The 16,949-nt window shown below is 36.8% G+C and overlaps 1 protein-coding gene across 5 annotated transcripts in view; it reads right to left on the bottom strand.

Moving 5' to 3' along the window:
- Positions 1-16,949, bottom strand: part of magu (SPARC related modular calcium binding-like protein magu) — a 175,045-nt gene that overhangs the window by 86,043 nt on the left and 72,053 nt on the right. For 3 of the 5 annotated variants that reach the window (XM_083126403.1, XM_083126405.1, XM_083126407.1), the window contains exons 4-6: positions 14,645-14,698; positions 12,598-12,681; positions 12,116-12,352 (exon numbers count right to left, since the gene is read on the bottom strand). In XM_083126403.1, coding sequence (XP_082982529.1) covers positions 12,116-12,352; positions 12,598-12,681; positions 14,645-14,698 — 375 coding nt within the window. The remainder of the gene's footprint in view (positions 1-12,115; positions 12,353-12,597; positions 12,682-14,644; positions 14,699-16,949) is intronic. The other 2 variants (XM_083126404.1, XM_083126406.1) reach the window with 2 other exon arrangements.

Here is a 16,949-nt window from a genome sequence, read left to right as displayed (position 1 = left end):
CAATATTTATGTAACGTTCTGTCAGTGGTATCCTGAGAAACCAGTAAATGAAGTGGTTAAGTTGGTATCCCAGTGCAGTGGTGTGTCAGTGTCTGCAGTTTTAAGGGTTATGAAAAAGAGAATGACCGGGAGAGTAACAATGTATGCGGCTGCATATTCGTCTGATGTTTTGAGAGCGGGTTCTCACATTCAGAGGCTCTTATATAAAATTAATAGGTGCAGCGAACTATGAGTGTAACAGCAGATGATTGCGGTCATGAATCAGCTGACGCGGAGTGATACATCGAATCGGTGAGACGTTTGTTTACAGAAGGTCTCAGGGTTGGTGATTTACACTTTACATATACATATGCATACATACGTAGATACATACACATAAACGATTCTAATTTCTTGTCGACTCAAACATTGTAGCAACTATTTCTTGCAGAATGAACTGAAATATCAACACATATGTTGAATCAAATAAAGGAAACTGTGAAATGGGTATGCCTGAATATTGAAATATCTAATGACAACAAAAACATCATCATATACGATTTCTCCTGTACGAAAATTTCTGGATACGTCATGACAACCACCCCTTTAGTAAAACATAACTCGTTCTTTTCAATGACGTAAACTCATAGGTCCTATCAAGCTCTTGCGAAATAAGAGTCTGAGAGAAAGGCAGCAATCCCGTCTTATTATTATAAATTTTGGCGAAGGGACAATTTCCAGCTGCGAGTTCGCCGAGTTAAGCTATTTGCCTAATACAAACGACCTTCCAGAAGACAAACTGCGACCCCGAAACAAATTCAGCCAAGCAGCTGAAGAAAGAGTAGCCAAAGTTGTAGGAATGCGCGTTTCAGAATTACGATCACTTTATGCACATATATATGCTAATCGGAACTGGGATCAACCTTACACTAACTGAGGAAGGCAGGGAAGACATATAAAACTAAAAAATAATTAGAACTCGCGACCAGTTTTGATATCTCAAATATTAAGCGTTGATTTCTAAACCTAACCGATCGCCCCTCGATGTCTACAATTAATTAATCGCCCCCTGGAGTCTAAAAGTTAAGCGATCACCTACACTTCACTCTCCCTAGAATGTCTGAAACAATGAACCTTCAACAAGTTTGGCGAGCGGCGGCCAAAAGAAAAGAAAAAATTCGTACCCCCCCCCCCCCCAGAGAAAAGATTAATTCACCACTATACTTTGATGAGTGGTTGATTTGGTGTTTTAAGTCCACTTTATGCACATTAAGGCTAATCGGGACTGGACCTACAGTTTAAAGTGGGACCCTAAGCGGTAGTATCCCCCGTTTCTAACTTCTTTCTCAGTATTTACATTTCTCGATTTTATCAATTTTAAGATTTTCTCATTAGGACAAACACAAACATCCATGCCTTACCCTGGATGCGAACCTGGGACCCCTGTGCTAACCACTCCGCCACGGAGGTCGACTACTTGTTTCATTGCAAAAATAGTGGTGGTTTTCAGGCAAGTGCCCAAGAGAAATTACATTTTAAAACTTATTTGTTTATTCTTTCCCACAAATTAATTTTTGAAAAAGATATTTAAGGCAATAACGACATATAAGCAGCATCCAATTACATAAACTGTAATGAGGGGAGGATTCAGATATTTCGATTTTAAGTGGTATGACCTAAGTCAAATAAAATTGTTAAATTATTTCACAACAACAATAATAATAATAACAGTAACAAATGTAATTTATGAAGTACTGGTTTCATGAATGAAAAACAACCTATTTTCACTCAAATATTATACTTGTAGAGTTGTAAGGGCGTAAGACTTTAACCAAAAAATTTGCATTTGAATAGAAAAGTATAGTGTTCCTAAAAATTACTCTAGAATACTGTAAATACTTCATGACCATGAGCGTCACCAGGATTTTTTGTAAAAGAGCATGTCAAATCTTTGATACAAAAGTAATAATACTAATCACGAACAACACACTGTTATTATTGTTATTATATCCTGGAGCAGACCTTCTACTCGAAACACCCGATGAGCGAGTATCTGCAACATAGTCATTCTCAAATTTAGTTATAACCTCATTCTGAAACTTAGTTATAACCCCACTTCAATCAAGAAGATTAATTAAAGCTACGGGCAAATTTTGATCACGAAGTTTTGCTGCGTGACATACCACATAAAAAAGAAAATCAGTTTTGGAATTTGGAACTCTTTCTAGCGGAACATTTTTCTCTTTGGATTAAGTGGCAGAATACGAAAATATAAGGTTCTGATGCGGTTCCTGCACTTTACACCCTACTTTCGAGATAGTAAATGACTTTTTCTCTTTGGGAATTCTGCTGGAACACTAATTGACTGTAATTTATTTATTTTATGAATGATCAAACATGAGCGTTTTGCCATTTTCTGCAAAGTAATGATTCCCATTTCTAGACAGGGTCGACTGACTCAGTCGACCGATGATCAAGATGCGCATATTCATGACTAGCGATCCGATTTATAGACACTGAAAACCTCTAAAATATATACTTAAAAGGCACCATAAAATACAAAAATGCATCAAAATAGACTTAAAGGAAAATGATGAAGAGACAGTCGCAAAGGAATACTCATACCCAGGAATATCCTGGTTGAGTATATGTATGTATTACTAAGATTTTACATCTCTTGCGATAAATACTACTTCTCGGTTCAACATAAAGAGTGTAATCGTCTACAGGGTAATGTAGGGTCAGGATAACGAAAAAAGCTCCAAAGAAGCATTTTAAGGCAAGAATGTACAAATAGGCAATATAAAATGTGTTACAAGGTTCGAAACAACATGTAACAAATTTAAAGTATTAAAACCCGCGTTTTACTACAAAGGAATAAGAAAATCAGGATATAATCCGTAACCTATTCATGAGGAATAAGATGAAAGAGAAGGGTACTTAGTTGTGTTTATTTTTCCTCAGCTGAAAATGAATTTTGAAATGGAAAACTTGAGAGCAAAAACATAGAGGAGTAAAATTTCCGGGCCTTCTCCCTTTTAATTTCAACACTTGATACAAACTCTACACCACTCCTTCGGGCATGCTACTGGCTGTTTGTAAATGTGTTGATGCCGAGATTTCGAACTGCAGAACATAGGTTCACAACTGATGGCATACGAACAATCTGTGGCACTAATTGCTTCTCGTAATAAATCCTTGTTTGAACGAAGGCAGGATGTGCTTGATTTAGCCGCACGATAACAGATGATGTCAGAACATAAGAGAATTAGTTCAGTACACGCGCGGACAATTTCGAAGATGCTGTGTGGGTAGTCCATTCCTTGAAAGCAAAGGATGGATGCCCTCACCACCTACAAGTACAAGAAGAAAACGCCTGTATCCAGTGGAAGAAATTCCAGTGACTTCTTGTGAAGCATCAACTTTTAAAGATATTGTTCAATTTTACGTCACTTTTCTTCATCTTTAGGCTAAGATACAATGAGGATGAAGGAACTTCCATGCCCAGGGTCAGCATTCGAATCTGGTACAGCTCACCGCTCAGGAGATGATCCCCAACGGAAGTGGAATGACGTAGCGACAGGCGACACCACTATTAGGATTGGAGGAGTGCACCCTGAGCGAGAAACACACGAGGGCTCGCTGTAACCGATGCAGTCATTTAGGGTTAAGACGTCCTCTTTTACCAAGACAAAATCTCTTTACGGGACCTAAAAATGGTCCGGGCGGGTTTTTAGGAAAATTTGGAAATATCATCTTTTCTGGGATAAAGAAAACTGCTTAACTTCAAGATTAGTTACAAAATGTTGTTTGTAAATAATTGTTAATATTGTTTCAGTTTTCAAGTTCAAAGTAAAGAAATACAACACTCTCAGTTGCAAGTGAAAAGACAAGGAACATTTCTACCAACAAAGAAAAATTGTTGGACCTTTTGCGTCTCTTCTGTTGTCACCGCCACGCCACGTGAGGTTTTGATTTCAAAGCATTTGTGACATCTGCATCTTCGTCGAAAGTTCTAAAAATGTCCTCTTTTTCAAAGTTTGTCATCTGGTAACACTAAAGTCGTTGCCGTGTATTATTTTTTAAAAAAAATCTTTGAAATACAGTCTATATAATGCATAGGATAAGCAATACAAAAGTATTCTGGACACTGAAGAAAAAAAAGAAAGAAAAAAAAAGCAGCAATCTGTTGCCGGAGATACACGCTCTGTGTGATTGACGCAGATCAACTCCCACGCACTTCCAAAAGGACACTAGACCGCAGCGGAAGACTTTCTGCCACCCCAAAAATCTGCAAATAGACAGGTCCTTCACCCCCGCACCCCGTCTCCCCTCGTTTGGAGATCTTCTCGTTTGCTGACTGCTGTATCTTTGGCGGCCGACCAGGGTTGCCAGAATTTTTTTTTTTTAAAAAAAAAAAAGAAACAAAAAAGGTTTTGTTTTAAACATTTTAAACAGTGTTCTAATTTAAGAACAATAACATGTTTTAAATCAATAAAACGTTTAAAACATAATGCCAAGAAGACTTATATTTCTCAAGAATAATTGTTGATAAGGAGTCTGTTAATTATCCATGAAAAGACTGTTGTATCTAGTTATAAAGTAAACACTCGACTACTTCTTAAGACACCTATTTATGTTACTTGAAAATCTCGCATGTAGGTTGTTCGAGAAGGTTCGACTATTCCACAGTTGCCAGGCCCAATTTTATCCCGGTTGCAGCTATTCTATTTTCCGAAATATCATGCTTTATTGTGAATGTAAAAATATACATTCATATTAATGACAATGTACGTTAAGTGCGATACAAAACTGTTTCATCTATATAATATTCAAATATAAAAGTGTTTTAAACACTTAAAATAAAAGAAAAAACATAGGCATGTGTTTTAAACGCTTAAAACAAGTTGTTTTAAACACGTTTGTTTTAAGCATGCCAACTCTGTAGTGGACTCACTGTGTCACCACTGGAGTAGAATCAGGTTCTATATAGAAGAGAGAGAGAGAGAGGAGGGAGGTGGGGTTGCGAAAATACACCTTAAAGGTATTATCGGACTCAGACTTGGGGCATTCCACAAAGTCCAAGAATATTTTGTGAAAGGCAGAAGTCACATTTGCTGGGTATCCGTTTTGACCTCGAGAGTTGCACATGGGTTTGTCTCGATGTTGCATACACTCTCCGTCTTGATTCGTTTCGAGTAAATCTTATTGAGTAATTGTTTTCGTTTTTACCTCGATTTATGAAAGATCTTCTTTGACTTCCATATCAAAGATAATTTACAATAACCAAGTGCCAATGCTTATGTAAGTTGAACTTCCTGTTATGTAAAGCCGAAACGAACAATAGTAACTTTCTTCTTTTACCACAGTTCGATAAAGAAAATTTCTACGTCAAACCAGATAATAGTATATTTCTAAAGGTTCCTGTTCCAAGTTTTGTTACACTTCAACAACAAAGTGTTGTCAGTGTTTTCCAACATTAATTACTAGTCTCCTATCAAGTAATTTCTTTCATTCCAACTGATACTTTAACAACTTTATTAATTTCTTAACGATTTAAAATTTCAAATAATTTTTCTTCAAAACTTAAATAACACATTTTATTTTCATCCAGCGATTAAGATACTTAAAGGAAAGTAGCACAGGAAAAAAAGAAACTATCAAATATGATTCTAGACTTGACATATACGAAAGTCTTTAAACATATTAGTGGCAGACCGACTATAGGTTCTACAGCTAAATAACTGGGGCCATAGAAGAGCCAAGACATGTTTCTAAGCATAGCTAGTTGCTACTTGGAATGTTGGTTGCAAAACGTACATACGACCAGCAAGAGCTGATAACAATCAAAAACAGTGAATGTAGCCTTGAAATAACCCTCACAAATCTTTCCCCTAGGCTATCCACAAGCACGACAACAGAAGAAATGGACAAATTTAATAATTTGTGACTCTATTTCAGCACATTGCACGGTGTTTCAAGCATCTTTGTCTTTGAGAAGACGCAGAAATACTTCGCTGAAAAAAACAACAAAAAAAAATAAAAAATTTTGCTTCCGTGAGCAAGAAATACTACCACTGCAAACAGAAAACGCCACTTTTGTTAGCAATGCCCATTTTCTGCAGGCTTCTTCCTTGTCTGTGGACATTTATTACATCGTTGACTCCAAGGTTAGGACCCTAACCTTCGACCTCTCTTGACCACTTATATTTCTTGTTCTTAGTAACATGATATTCACGGCTATAAAAACATAATAAAGGCCTGCTGCAGATAAGAATTTCTCTTCCCCCTTCGCTCCCTTCTTTAGCTTGTCGTTCTCCTTCACATAATCATTCCTGAAGAAAACCTTCCGAGTTCTTTTGAGTATTCTCTTGTTATCATCATATAAATCTTCCCGCAACACGACGACAAATTTCTCTTTAGCAAACCTGGCACGGAGATTAGTCAAATGTCTTGCCCGATATTCATTCCAGTCCAGAACCTTGGATGGCAGCCTGAAACTCCGTCGTTTTTCGAGGATGCTGTTCAACACGAGATTTAAAATTGCAAAGGAGAGGATGGGAATATTGCTACCGACAAACAAAGAATTTGAAAGCTTCATTTCAAGCTAATGCCATCGCGTAATGTTCCGAAAGCCGCCTTTGTGCCAAGCTTTACACCTCCGTTAAGCTTTCATAACGACCATCCAATTGTTGCTTCCTTGCTTGATTGAATTAGGTTATTTGACGTCACTTTCCTGCCACTTTTGGCTAATCACGACGATGAGGATGAGTAATGATGTGATAAAATTTAAGGGACAAAAAGAACGCCGCCGCCCTTTATAGATACACTACTACCGTTAAACCCAAAATTTAGTTTAAATTAGTTGTTTTAAATTTAGCTAACAAATGGCTATAGTTAAATCTAGTTTCTACTAGTGTATACTAGAAATAAATAGGACATCCAGTTAAAACTAGTTTAAATTAACATAACTATTGTTAAAACTAATTTTTGCTAGTAACACTCCAGATTAAAATATTTTGAAACAAAGTCTCGTACTTAACCAAGAAATGACGGAATATTTTCCTAGAACTTTTCTTTATAATGCGTTGGTAAGTAGAAGCCTACTGAACAACTAGTTTATAAAGCAAATTTGGTTGTAACGGTAGGACAACCATCTTGGCCGACAACTTGTTCATGTAAAAAGAATCCACCCCCTATTGGTTCCAAAATGCTGACGTAACACCTGACTAGAAATTTCCAAGGTTGGTAATGAGTAAGAGATTTGAATAAGTCTCGCACTGTCAAAGAGGGGTTCGTTTAATATGGTGTATGAGACCTGAGTCTATCGCATTCAATAAAACAGATGAAGGCTGTCAAACTGCATTGCTGGAATGCTGAAGAACCGCTGCCCGTAGAATACTTGGAATCTGGAGCCAACGTGACATAATGCTATGATCAAATACCATGTCCACATGAGACCATCAAAAACAGACGCTGAGGAAAAATGACTGAAGAATCCTTATCATCACTATATAATCGGTCTTATGATACAATGGCTGCCATGGCAAATATTTAGAACCACAAATATCTTCTACAACGAACCTGAATCCTGCGACTATCGCCTATTTCCAAATCTGAAAAATCGTATCCTTGGAAAATGTCTCTGACATGAGAATGAAATGATGCACACCCAATCAAAAACAAAAAAATATCCTCCGTGGCATTAAGTCTTCATGGGATGAGTGTACCACTGTGAATGAAGATGATGTGGAGGAAAAGGAATAATTTGATGGTGTGTGCTCAGTTTATCACTTCTCAATGATCCTCTCACCTCGTATATAACTCTAATAACAAAGACATGTAAGAAACATGCGTATTGTAAGAATGTTATTACTAACGCAGAAAAACGCTGAAACAATGAAATCATCGCTTGAATAAAACGTTTGGAATGCGAACATCCACATGCACGTTGTTAAAATCAGCAATGCACATCAAATTACTAGTTAGTACTCATGGCCGTAGGCAGGAGAAGATTTCGGGGGGGTTCACTCGTAATTGTTCCCATGCGCATCGCAAGAAATTTGAATAATAGAAATAATAACAATAATAATTATTAATTAATAATAATGAAAATTTCATTATAAATAACTAATTGATACAAACGTATTATTATTATTATTATTGTTATTATTATTATTATTATTATTATTATTACTGTCCTTATATCCCTGAGGAGACTTTTCTACTCTATCCATCACAAGTGTGAATATGCAGCACAAATGTTTTTATTATTATTTTTACGTTTCATGCAGTGTGTACCGAGATGCACAGTTATTATATTTTGTTATTAAGTTTTAGGTACCTCAAGAAAAAGCTTTAAAAGTAAGAGAAATTTTAGTCATAAAGTTTATGTTGTTTGGCCATTCACATAAAACTTAATATTTGGATTTTTGAAAACTGCCTGTATTGTAACCTCAATTTTTCGATCTAACGTCATTTTTCTTTGGTTATTCTGTTCGAATACTAACTGGACATTATTTTCGTTATTAACAATAAAACTAACAAACGTTCTGCTATTTTGTAACTTACAAAAAACGATGTCAATTCGGGGCGAGGGAGTTCTATGTATAGTGTTGCCCACGAGACGAGACTTTGGCCTGTCTCGTCTCGTGGAAATGCAGTGAAATGGTGTCTCGTCTCGAAAATATTCGTTTGTCAAAGGGACACATGATCAATCTAGTCTCGTCTCGAATTTTTAAAAGCCTGTCCCGTCTCGTCCCGTGGGCAACACTAGTTCTATGGACCAGTTCGATCCCACTTTCCGACACTCATATTGTTCCTATATTTACCAAACAACATTATATACAACCACTACACCCTACACAAGTATGTCCTTTATAGGACCGCATATAGGTTAAATGTATGTACTATATCGACCTCTGGGCGAAGATTAGTGAATGTAATGCGCTACGAAGCTGGATATCCTAGGTTTGAACTCTTATAAAGGGGTTTTTAAACCCTTATCGAACAGGGAATTTAAAAGTTGGAACGGGAATTTTGGGACAATCACAAGGGAACTTTCAGTCTGATATAGGAACAGCACTGGAAAGAGGACAACAGAAGTGAAAACGAAGGGGTCGCGGGTGGGCTGCGATTCTGAGAATTTAACCCGTTTCGCTCAAATTGAAGAATTCAAAATGTTTGAAAATTCTAGCTCGATCATTTCAGAATTGTCTCGCTGTTGTATTTTTGTGAAACTGCAAATAATTTTTTGAAAATGTGTCAAATTTTGGTTTCTAAACTTCCATTAATCAAATATGCCAGAAGTTTCGGGGGGGGTTTGAACCCTAAAAACCCCCCCTCTAAATACGGCCATGTTAGTACTTAGTAATTTTCAGAGGATTGAATATTTACCTGGATGCAAATCGAGCCTCAATTGCTGTGGCAATTTCATACACAGAGCATGCGCAGTCCTGTATAAACTCGTTCCATGCTAAGGATACGGGTAATACGAGTATACCATTTGTGGACACTGTTCTTTCTATGAATACAAAATTACATTTCAAAACAACGCAATTTTGACCTATAACAACCAGAAAGTGTTTCATGAGTTACAGTTATGAATTGCAGCAAAAATATCCACAATCGAATAGTCAGTGCCCACTGATGGATATCGGCTTTTCTGCCAGTGTTCGAAATTATTTTATTTAAAAAGGCAAACGTGTGGAAACTATGTAGAAGCAAAGTTAAAATTACTCCCACGATCAGAATAAAAGTTATAAGATAAACTGTAGAACATACCGAAAAGTACCAAATATGTATAGGGAAATTAAAGTTGAAAAATCAACTTAAAAACATTCTTGTTATTTAGCATCTCTCTCCTGACACTTTTGGCTAATCACGACATTGAAGATAAGTGATTATATGATGAAATTAATGAAGGAGCACTCACGAAGAACATTCGTGCCCAAGCCGGGATTCGAACCCAGAACCACTGGCGTCGTAATATGCAACGCTAACCACTCCGCCACGAAGATCGGCTAGTACCGTCCACCTGCGTTAGTCGGGACCATCGACGCAAGAGCGCATGCGCTAATTGGACGAATCGAGTGACAATATAGGGGTGATGGCTGTAAGTGGAACAAAGATGGGAAGGGGATTCCATGAAGATAGTTTGCTCCTGACAGAAAATAAGAATTTTAAGTGTAGTAATGTCGCCTTAGTAAAAAAAAAAAAAAAAAGGGGGAACGATAAGAAACAGCCGAAAGCATAGCAAGGAAATATGGATCTTAAACCTACCTCCCTTCTGGCGATTAGATTCGTCCACTTGAGCTAGTCTTGTCATCTGTGGTTGGACTGTACAAATTGAACCCAATCAACCTATTCATTGAATTCCTCCTACCATATATGATATTCAACTTTACCACACAATTACTTTTAAGCTTCGAACTTCCAAGAACAATCCTTAAACATACATGTTTATTTATTTATCATAGTGTATTATATCCCATTCCGAACACTGGCATAAGTTATATTAATAATTTACCACAAACATGATACTACTTGCACGCAATCACTAACATCTTCATGCATTATTTTGTTATAAATCATGATAAAAAGTGCATGATCCTGCAAAACCGCATGTGCAAGCACCTATATCGTGCATGTTAGAATGCAACCATATCGTTTCCATCCATTTCCTTTAAACATTCAATTGTCATTGACGTAATACGTGTACAATAATGAGGAAATCTTAATGCAGTTTCAAAATAAGATTCCCATCTCTCAGTCCGTGCAATTTCTTCTACTCGAAGAATCGTTAATTTAGGGCATTCCATAAGGTGAAAAGGAAAATGTTAAGAGGTGAAAAAATAAAGGAATGCAATTATCAGGCTCCATTCAGGTCATAATTGGTTAATTGGTTTAGTTTGAGTGAAACTGACAAAAAAGAGAAGGCGTAAAACAAGATTAATATTTGAAGACTGACAGAAATAATTAACACATGAAACATATCTACTCCCAGAACACACCCTTTAATAAATTAAATAATTTGCAATAATATGTTGATACATGTAACTTTACTTAAACTTGTACTTCTAGCAATGGAATAACATGAATTAAAAATTATATCTAACCATAATCACTAAACCAAGTGAAAAAAAACAACTTTACCTTGAGGATTAAAAAGTATAACTTGTAAAACTAAATATATTATTAACAGATTCATGGCTTGTCTTTTAAAATATTACAGGTATTAAAATGCATAAATCAATGCAACTTATTTATTTCAATAAAGTTCTTATAATTATATATTATAATTTTGCTGCCACTCTGAGAAAGATTTGATTAAAAACCATTTCTGAGCAGATAAGTGTTATTTCCTTCAGATATTAAATGTTTGTAATTGAATTTTAATAATTTAAGAAAGTACTACTATCCAAGTTATTTCAACTGATACATAATTACATGATCGTGTACTATGAAAACATAGACATAGTTGACTATGTAACTTATTATACTTATTTTGATCTCTATAACTAAACTTTATGACTAACAGTTCATCTATTTCATCAATTTATCATTCATCCTTTAACTCAGAGATAGAAAAACTACACAAAATGTATAAAAATCAAGCAAGTCCACAATCTGTTTACATCTAACAAAAATTTGATACCAAGCAGGACGTTGTCGCCACTGAAAACAAAGTTATTCATAGTGTCATAATTTCTTACTTCAAAGAATGGATAATGTGATACTGAGTTATTATAAGTGTTCATATCATACTAATCGATGAATGGGCTCCCAATGGTGGATAATGCTATTATTTAAGTTAATGCTAATGCTATATGTCTTGAACTGAGATACTGACCAAACCTGTTTTGACAATCTAATTTTTGTCCTTCGTGCGTAGCAGACAATTCGTCCATAAGTACTTGCTTGATTCTGAAGACAGAGAAACAAGCAAAGCTGAAAAAGTGTCCTCCATGCTCGATGTATTAGCAATAACTTTTTACAGTGAATATCAAGGGATTCTGACTTACCTCCGGTTACCTTACTTTCCGAGCAATCTAAAATATAAATGTTTTTCTCAGAGTGGCATTCCATGCAATATATACACAAAACAAAATGGAGATATTCAATGAGGAATACTCACTGTTGTCGACCCCGAGACAGACAGTCCATTCGTTGCGTGAGATGTTAGAATCCCGATTTTGATCGCAGAACTTGGTGAACATCTTAGCACAACGTCTAGGTCGAATAATCCTCTTCACCAACCTCCGAAGTTCCCTGTACTCGGATTTCTGGAGCACATCATCTTGGTCGAGATCCATATTGGAGAACTTCCAGTTGATCACACGTTTCTTGAAGTCGAGGAGATCATCAGATTCACCTTAAAAAGAGAATCTCAGTGATAATCAAAGCATCGATCTTACATTTTGTATGCAACCACGAAGCACAGCTTCAGGGTTGTCACATTAACTTTTCCGGTCTGACAGCATACTCTAATTAACAGCATTCAAGTCAGTCAAATCATGAATGAAAGCTATATTTGGAATTTATGACTTTAAGGGGGCACAATGTGTCCTTTTCGCATAAAAATCTTATTGTGTTGATGCAACATTACTCAATACATACCTGAGTCATGCATTCTGTTGTATTCTGTCTTCAATGTTTTAACTAAGTTGTTATTAAATATATTTCTGTCTTCCTGGTTGCAGTCTGAAAAAGAACAAAATGAATGTTTTGAATACATATCTAATTTCTTATGATTTTGTATATAGGATTAACCTTACGCCTGACATTATAACATTTTCTTTCATGTTTTATTTTGTTACAGCACAGTGTCTCGTCATAGGAAATGAGACAAATATAATGACTTATGACATGGACTATGAATGAATGTGGTTAGCTTTGTTCATAGATAAGTAACGCTATTTCACAGGTGTAACATTTTTCACATATGCTTCTTGATTTGATATCAAGTCTGAAATCTTGAATCGTAAAAGTACGACGTAATTCTCTTTACATCACGCCCGACTAAAATTTCAAATTTCATACGTGTAATTTGTTCGTAATATTAAAATAGGGTCATCACGTATACAGCCATGCACACTTCTGGGACGTCGTGTAATCCTGCCCAAATGTGCGGCTTTTTTTAACATATCGTCGCCAGCTTCATTTAGTGTCAGGTTTTCGCTCTATCGCGAAAGGAAAAACCGTACACAACGAAAGCAGAGACGTAATTAGAATTGATTGACAACGAAGGAACGGAGGGAAGTTATAAATAACTTCTAACCAGTGACTTGCCCAAGAGGAGTTGGTGTGGGTCATATCTCCTTCCCCCTTTGGCCCAGCATTTCTAAAAAGAAGAAAGTCAAAGGCAGGAAAAGATGGCAAAATGAAGGCTGACTACTAAAAAAAAAGTATACATACCCCCCACCCCACCTTTCGAAAATCCTGGGTACGCAACTGCTTCTAACAACTAAGATTGTGTTACATTGCTTGACTCTGGTGCACAGGACCTTGTGCATACTTAGTAAAGATATAATGTGCAATAAGTATTGTATTAAAAAATACTACAATTAACACGTGCGTCCAGGTAATAATGCCCTTAGATGTGACTATTGGTACCTAATAAGTTTTAAATATGGAATAGTTCGGGTTACACGTCTATCTTTTGCGTAGGCAGAGGCATGGCCGTAGGCAGAAAAAAAAATCGGGGGGGGTTCATTCATAATTATTCCCAGGGCGTCGCCAGAAATTTGAATAATAGAAATAATAATAATAATTGTACAATAATAATTAAAATTTCGTAATAATAAAACAATTTTATTCCATAATAATAATACTACTAATTATTATTATTACATTACTTTTATATCCTTGAGGGGGCTTACTCAATCCAGCAGATGAGTGAATATCCAGCATAAGTTTCTTTTTGTTTTTTTTTACGTTTCATACAGTGTGTACTGTAATGCACAATTATTTTACTTCGTCATTAAACTTTAGATACCTTCAAGAAAAAACTTAAAAGTTAGATGGAAATTTTAGTCATAAAGTTTTTGTTGTTTGACTTTAAAATTAAATTTTTGGAATTTTGAAAAGTGTGGAACCAGTCATTCTCTTTAAAAGCTTAGCCTGGTGCATGGATTGTAACCTCAATCGCCAACGTAATGCGCTACGAAAATGGAGGTACTAGGTTTGAACTCCTATCAAGGGGGATTTATTTTCGACTTTATCGGACGGGGAATTTAAAAGCTGGAAAGGGAATTTTGTGACAATCATAAGGGAATCTTCAGTCTATATTCCTTGTGACGCAGGAACAACACTGGAAAGAAGACAGCAGAAGTGATAATGGAGGGATCGCCGGTGGGCTGCGATTCCGAGAATAAATCCTGCTTCACTCAAGTTTCAGAATTCCAAATGTATGAAAATTGTAGCTCGATCGTTTCAACATTGTCTCCTTGTATTTTTGTGATGCTTCGAAAAAAAAATTGAAAATTTGTTACAGATTTTGGTTTCTGAACATCCATTAATGCAACATGTCAGAAGTTTCGGGGGGGGGTTGAACCCTAGAAACCCCCCCTCTAAATACGGCTATGGGCAGAGGCACGTGTTCTGCCATTAGTGACTTCATATCAAACATGAATCTAAAATAATAATAATAATAATAATAACTTACTTTTCCTATGCTTGCGCCCTCTTGAGGACCTTCGTCTTGTACTTGACCTTCCTGCTGAAACAGTAAAAAACAGAAAGTCACAAGCGAGGAAAAGTGACTAAAATTCTAACAATAAATTTTCCTCTGACATAGATAGACTAATATCTTGTACATATCGTGTGAGAAATACAGCCGTGGTCGAGGACTCGAATTCACATGTGGATCAAGACGTAATCTTGTACAGGAAATTGAAGGTTGTGAATGCTGATAAAATTTTACAAATATACCTATATCGTGTGATATGTGAAGCGCTCATAGTTATAATTGACAATTACTAGTTGTGGAGTGGTGAACATTATAAAAAAACATACCTGTTCCCCACTTCCCACGAAAACTAAGACCAACAGGATTCACATTTTCCGAACAATGTTTTCCATCTGAATCCGTGTTCTAAAAACAATTTCTACAACCATGCTGTCAGTATTGACTATGCCCATGTGACTTTTTTTATCATTCGCACCTTATTATCTTTTGAGTTATTCTTTTAAGTTTTTTATGCACAGATTTTCTAATCGTGACTGACCCTACAGTTTAAAGTGGGATTCGAAACACTGTGCAATGTCTTTGCACCTAGAACCGAACCCAGGACCCCTTAATTACAAGGCAACGACGTTACTACTACGCCATCGGGGAGACCTTTATTATCCTCCGTTAGGTATACTCTTGCAATATCTTTGCTCTTATCATCCACTTAGACTTGTACTCGAATCATCATTTGTGTTATCCCATATATTTGTGAGGTGAAAAGAGTGTCCTTTTCAGAAGACAATCCTCCCCAAATGTCAACCTTCCTTCCCCGCAATACACACTGAAAGAAGCATTCTGTCGGACTAACGAAGCTCCAGGGACCCTTGAGCCGACCACTACGCTATCGGGTAGGTCCTCTTGTGATTTGGTAATACTTGTGTAGGGTGTCCCTACAAAACCTCTTAACATCAGTGCTGCTCACGCTGCTGCCTTGTAGGGCCTCCCCGATGGCGCAGTGGTAGCGTCGCCGCCTTGTAATCAAGGTGTCCCGGGTTCGATACCCGGTGGAGGCACAAGTGGTTCGGATCCCACTTTAATCTGTACGTCCAGTCCCGATTAGCCTTACTGTGCATAAAGTGGACTTAAAAGACCAATTCAACAATTCAACAACAAAGCTGCTGCCTTGCAATCAAGGCGGCTCGAATTCGATCTTCAGAGCTGTTACGATCACCTTTGTATGTCACTTTAAAATGTAGGTCCAATCCCGATTAGCTATCGGAACAGAAAGTGGACTAATAAAAATAAACACTGGTGGGCAAATTTTAATCTTAAAGTTGTTAAGAAGGACATCAGTTTGAATGTATATAGAGTATATTATAATATTTTAATTCTCCAGACACGGCGAATATTCTGCTTCCGGTAAGGGGTTTTGAATCGATTTCTACGTTTATTTTACGTCCCCCTTAAACATCTTGTGTTAATCACGCGATAGGAATGATTCATGTAATATAAATTATACAATGATACATAAATGCACAGGCATCGACTTTGGGGAGAGCAAGGCACTTCCTATTCCTCCACAAAACTTCTCAAGAAGGCCAGATATTACACACACGCATTTATGTATAATACGAGGGCTGTGGCATAAGTCATGGCAACTAAACCTATATTTTTTTTTCAAAGTTAAACGGTGGTAACACAATATGATGGTATGTCCCAGAAAATGTGGCACCTGTAGTATGTGAAGACGTCAGTGATGGCAGTATGAAGAAAGGTTATCGTACAGAAGGCAGTGGTAATTCATTGTAAGGTCAACAGCCGTTGCACTGTGTGAACAGCATTCGTGTATCAAAATATGCGTTCTTTGGGGCAGAAATGCCAGAGAAAGCCACAGGGAGCTGGAGGAAACTGTTGGGAATAGTGTCCTATCGTAGTATGCACTTATTTTGTTCCTGTAAAGCTTGTATGCTTTTCGACTTGTAAGTGGCACGATGCTATTTTTTATGATGTTTTGCTCGCTTCTCTATCGTACACCTGGAGCACATGATTTGTTGCATTGTTCGTACATTCTGCAATTACAATACCATACACTGCACCCTTCCATTTGTATATTTCTGATATTCCATTCCCCCAACCCTCGTATTTATGCCAATCTTATCCCCCGCTCCGCTCAAAGTTATTTCAAGCTCTTGCTACTGCAACCATGTCTTACCCAGGGTTCGAACCTTGGATCTCTGGCTTTCTGGTACACCACGCAGATCACTCCGCCACAGAAACCGTCAATGTGATATTGAGCAAC

This window comes from Lepisma saccharinum, chromosome 8 (assembly GCF_977018435.1).
Source record: "Lepisma saccharinum chromosome 8, izLepSacc3.1, whole genome shotgun sequence".
Classification (NCBI taxonomy): domain Eukaryota; kingdom Metazoa; phylum Arthropoda; class Insecta; order Zygentoma; family Lepismatidae; genus Lepisma; species Lepisma saccharinum.
Note: the sequence above shows the minus strand (reverse complement) of the source record. Positions and strands in the feature narration are given on the sequence as shown.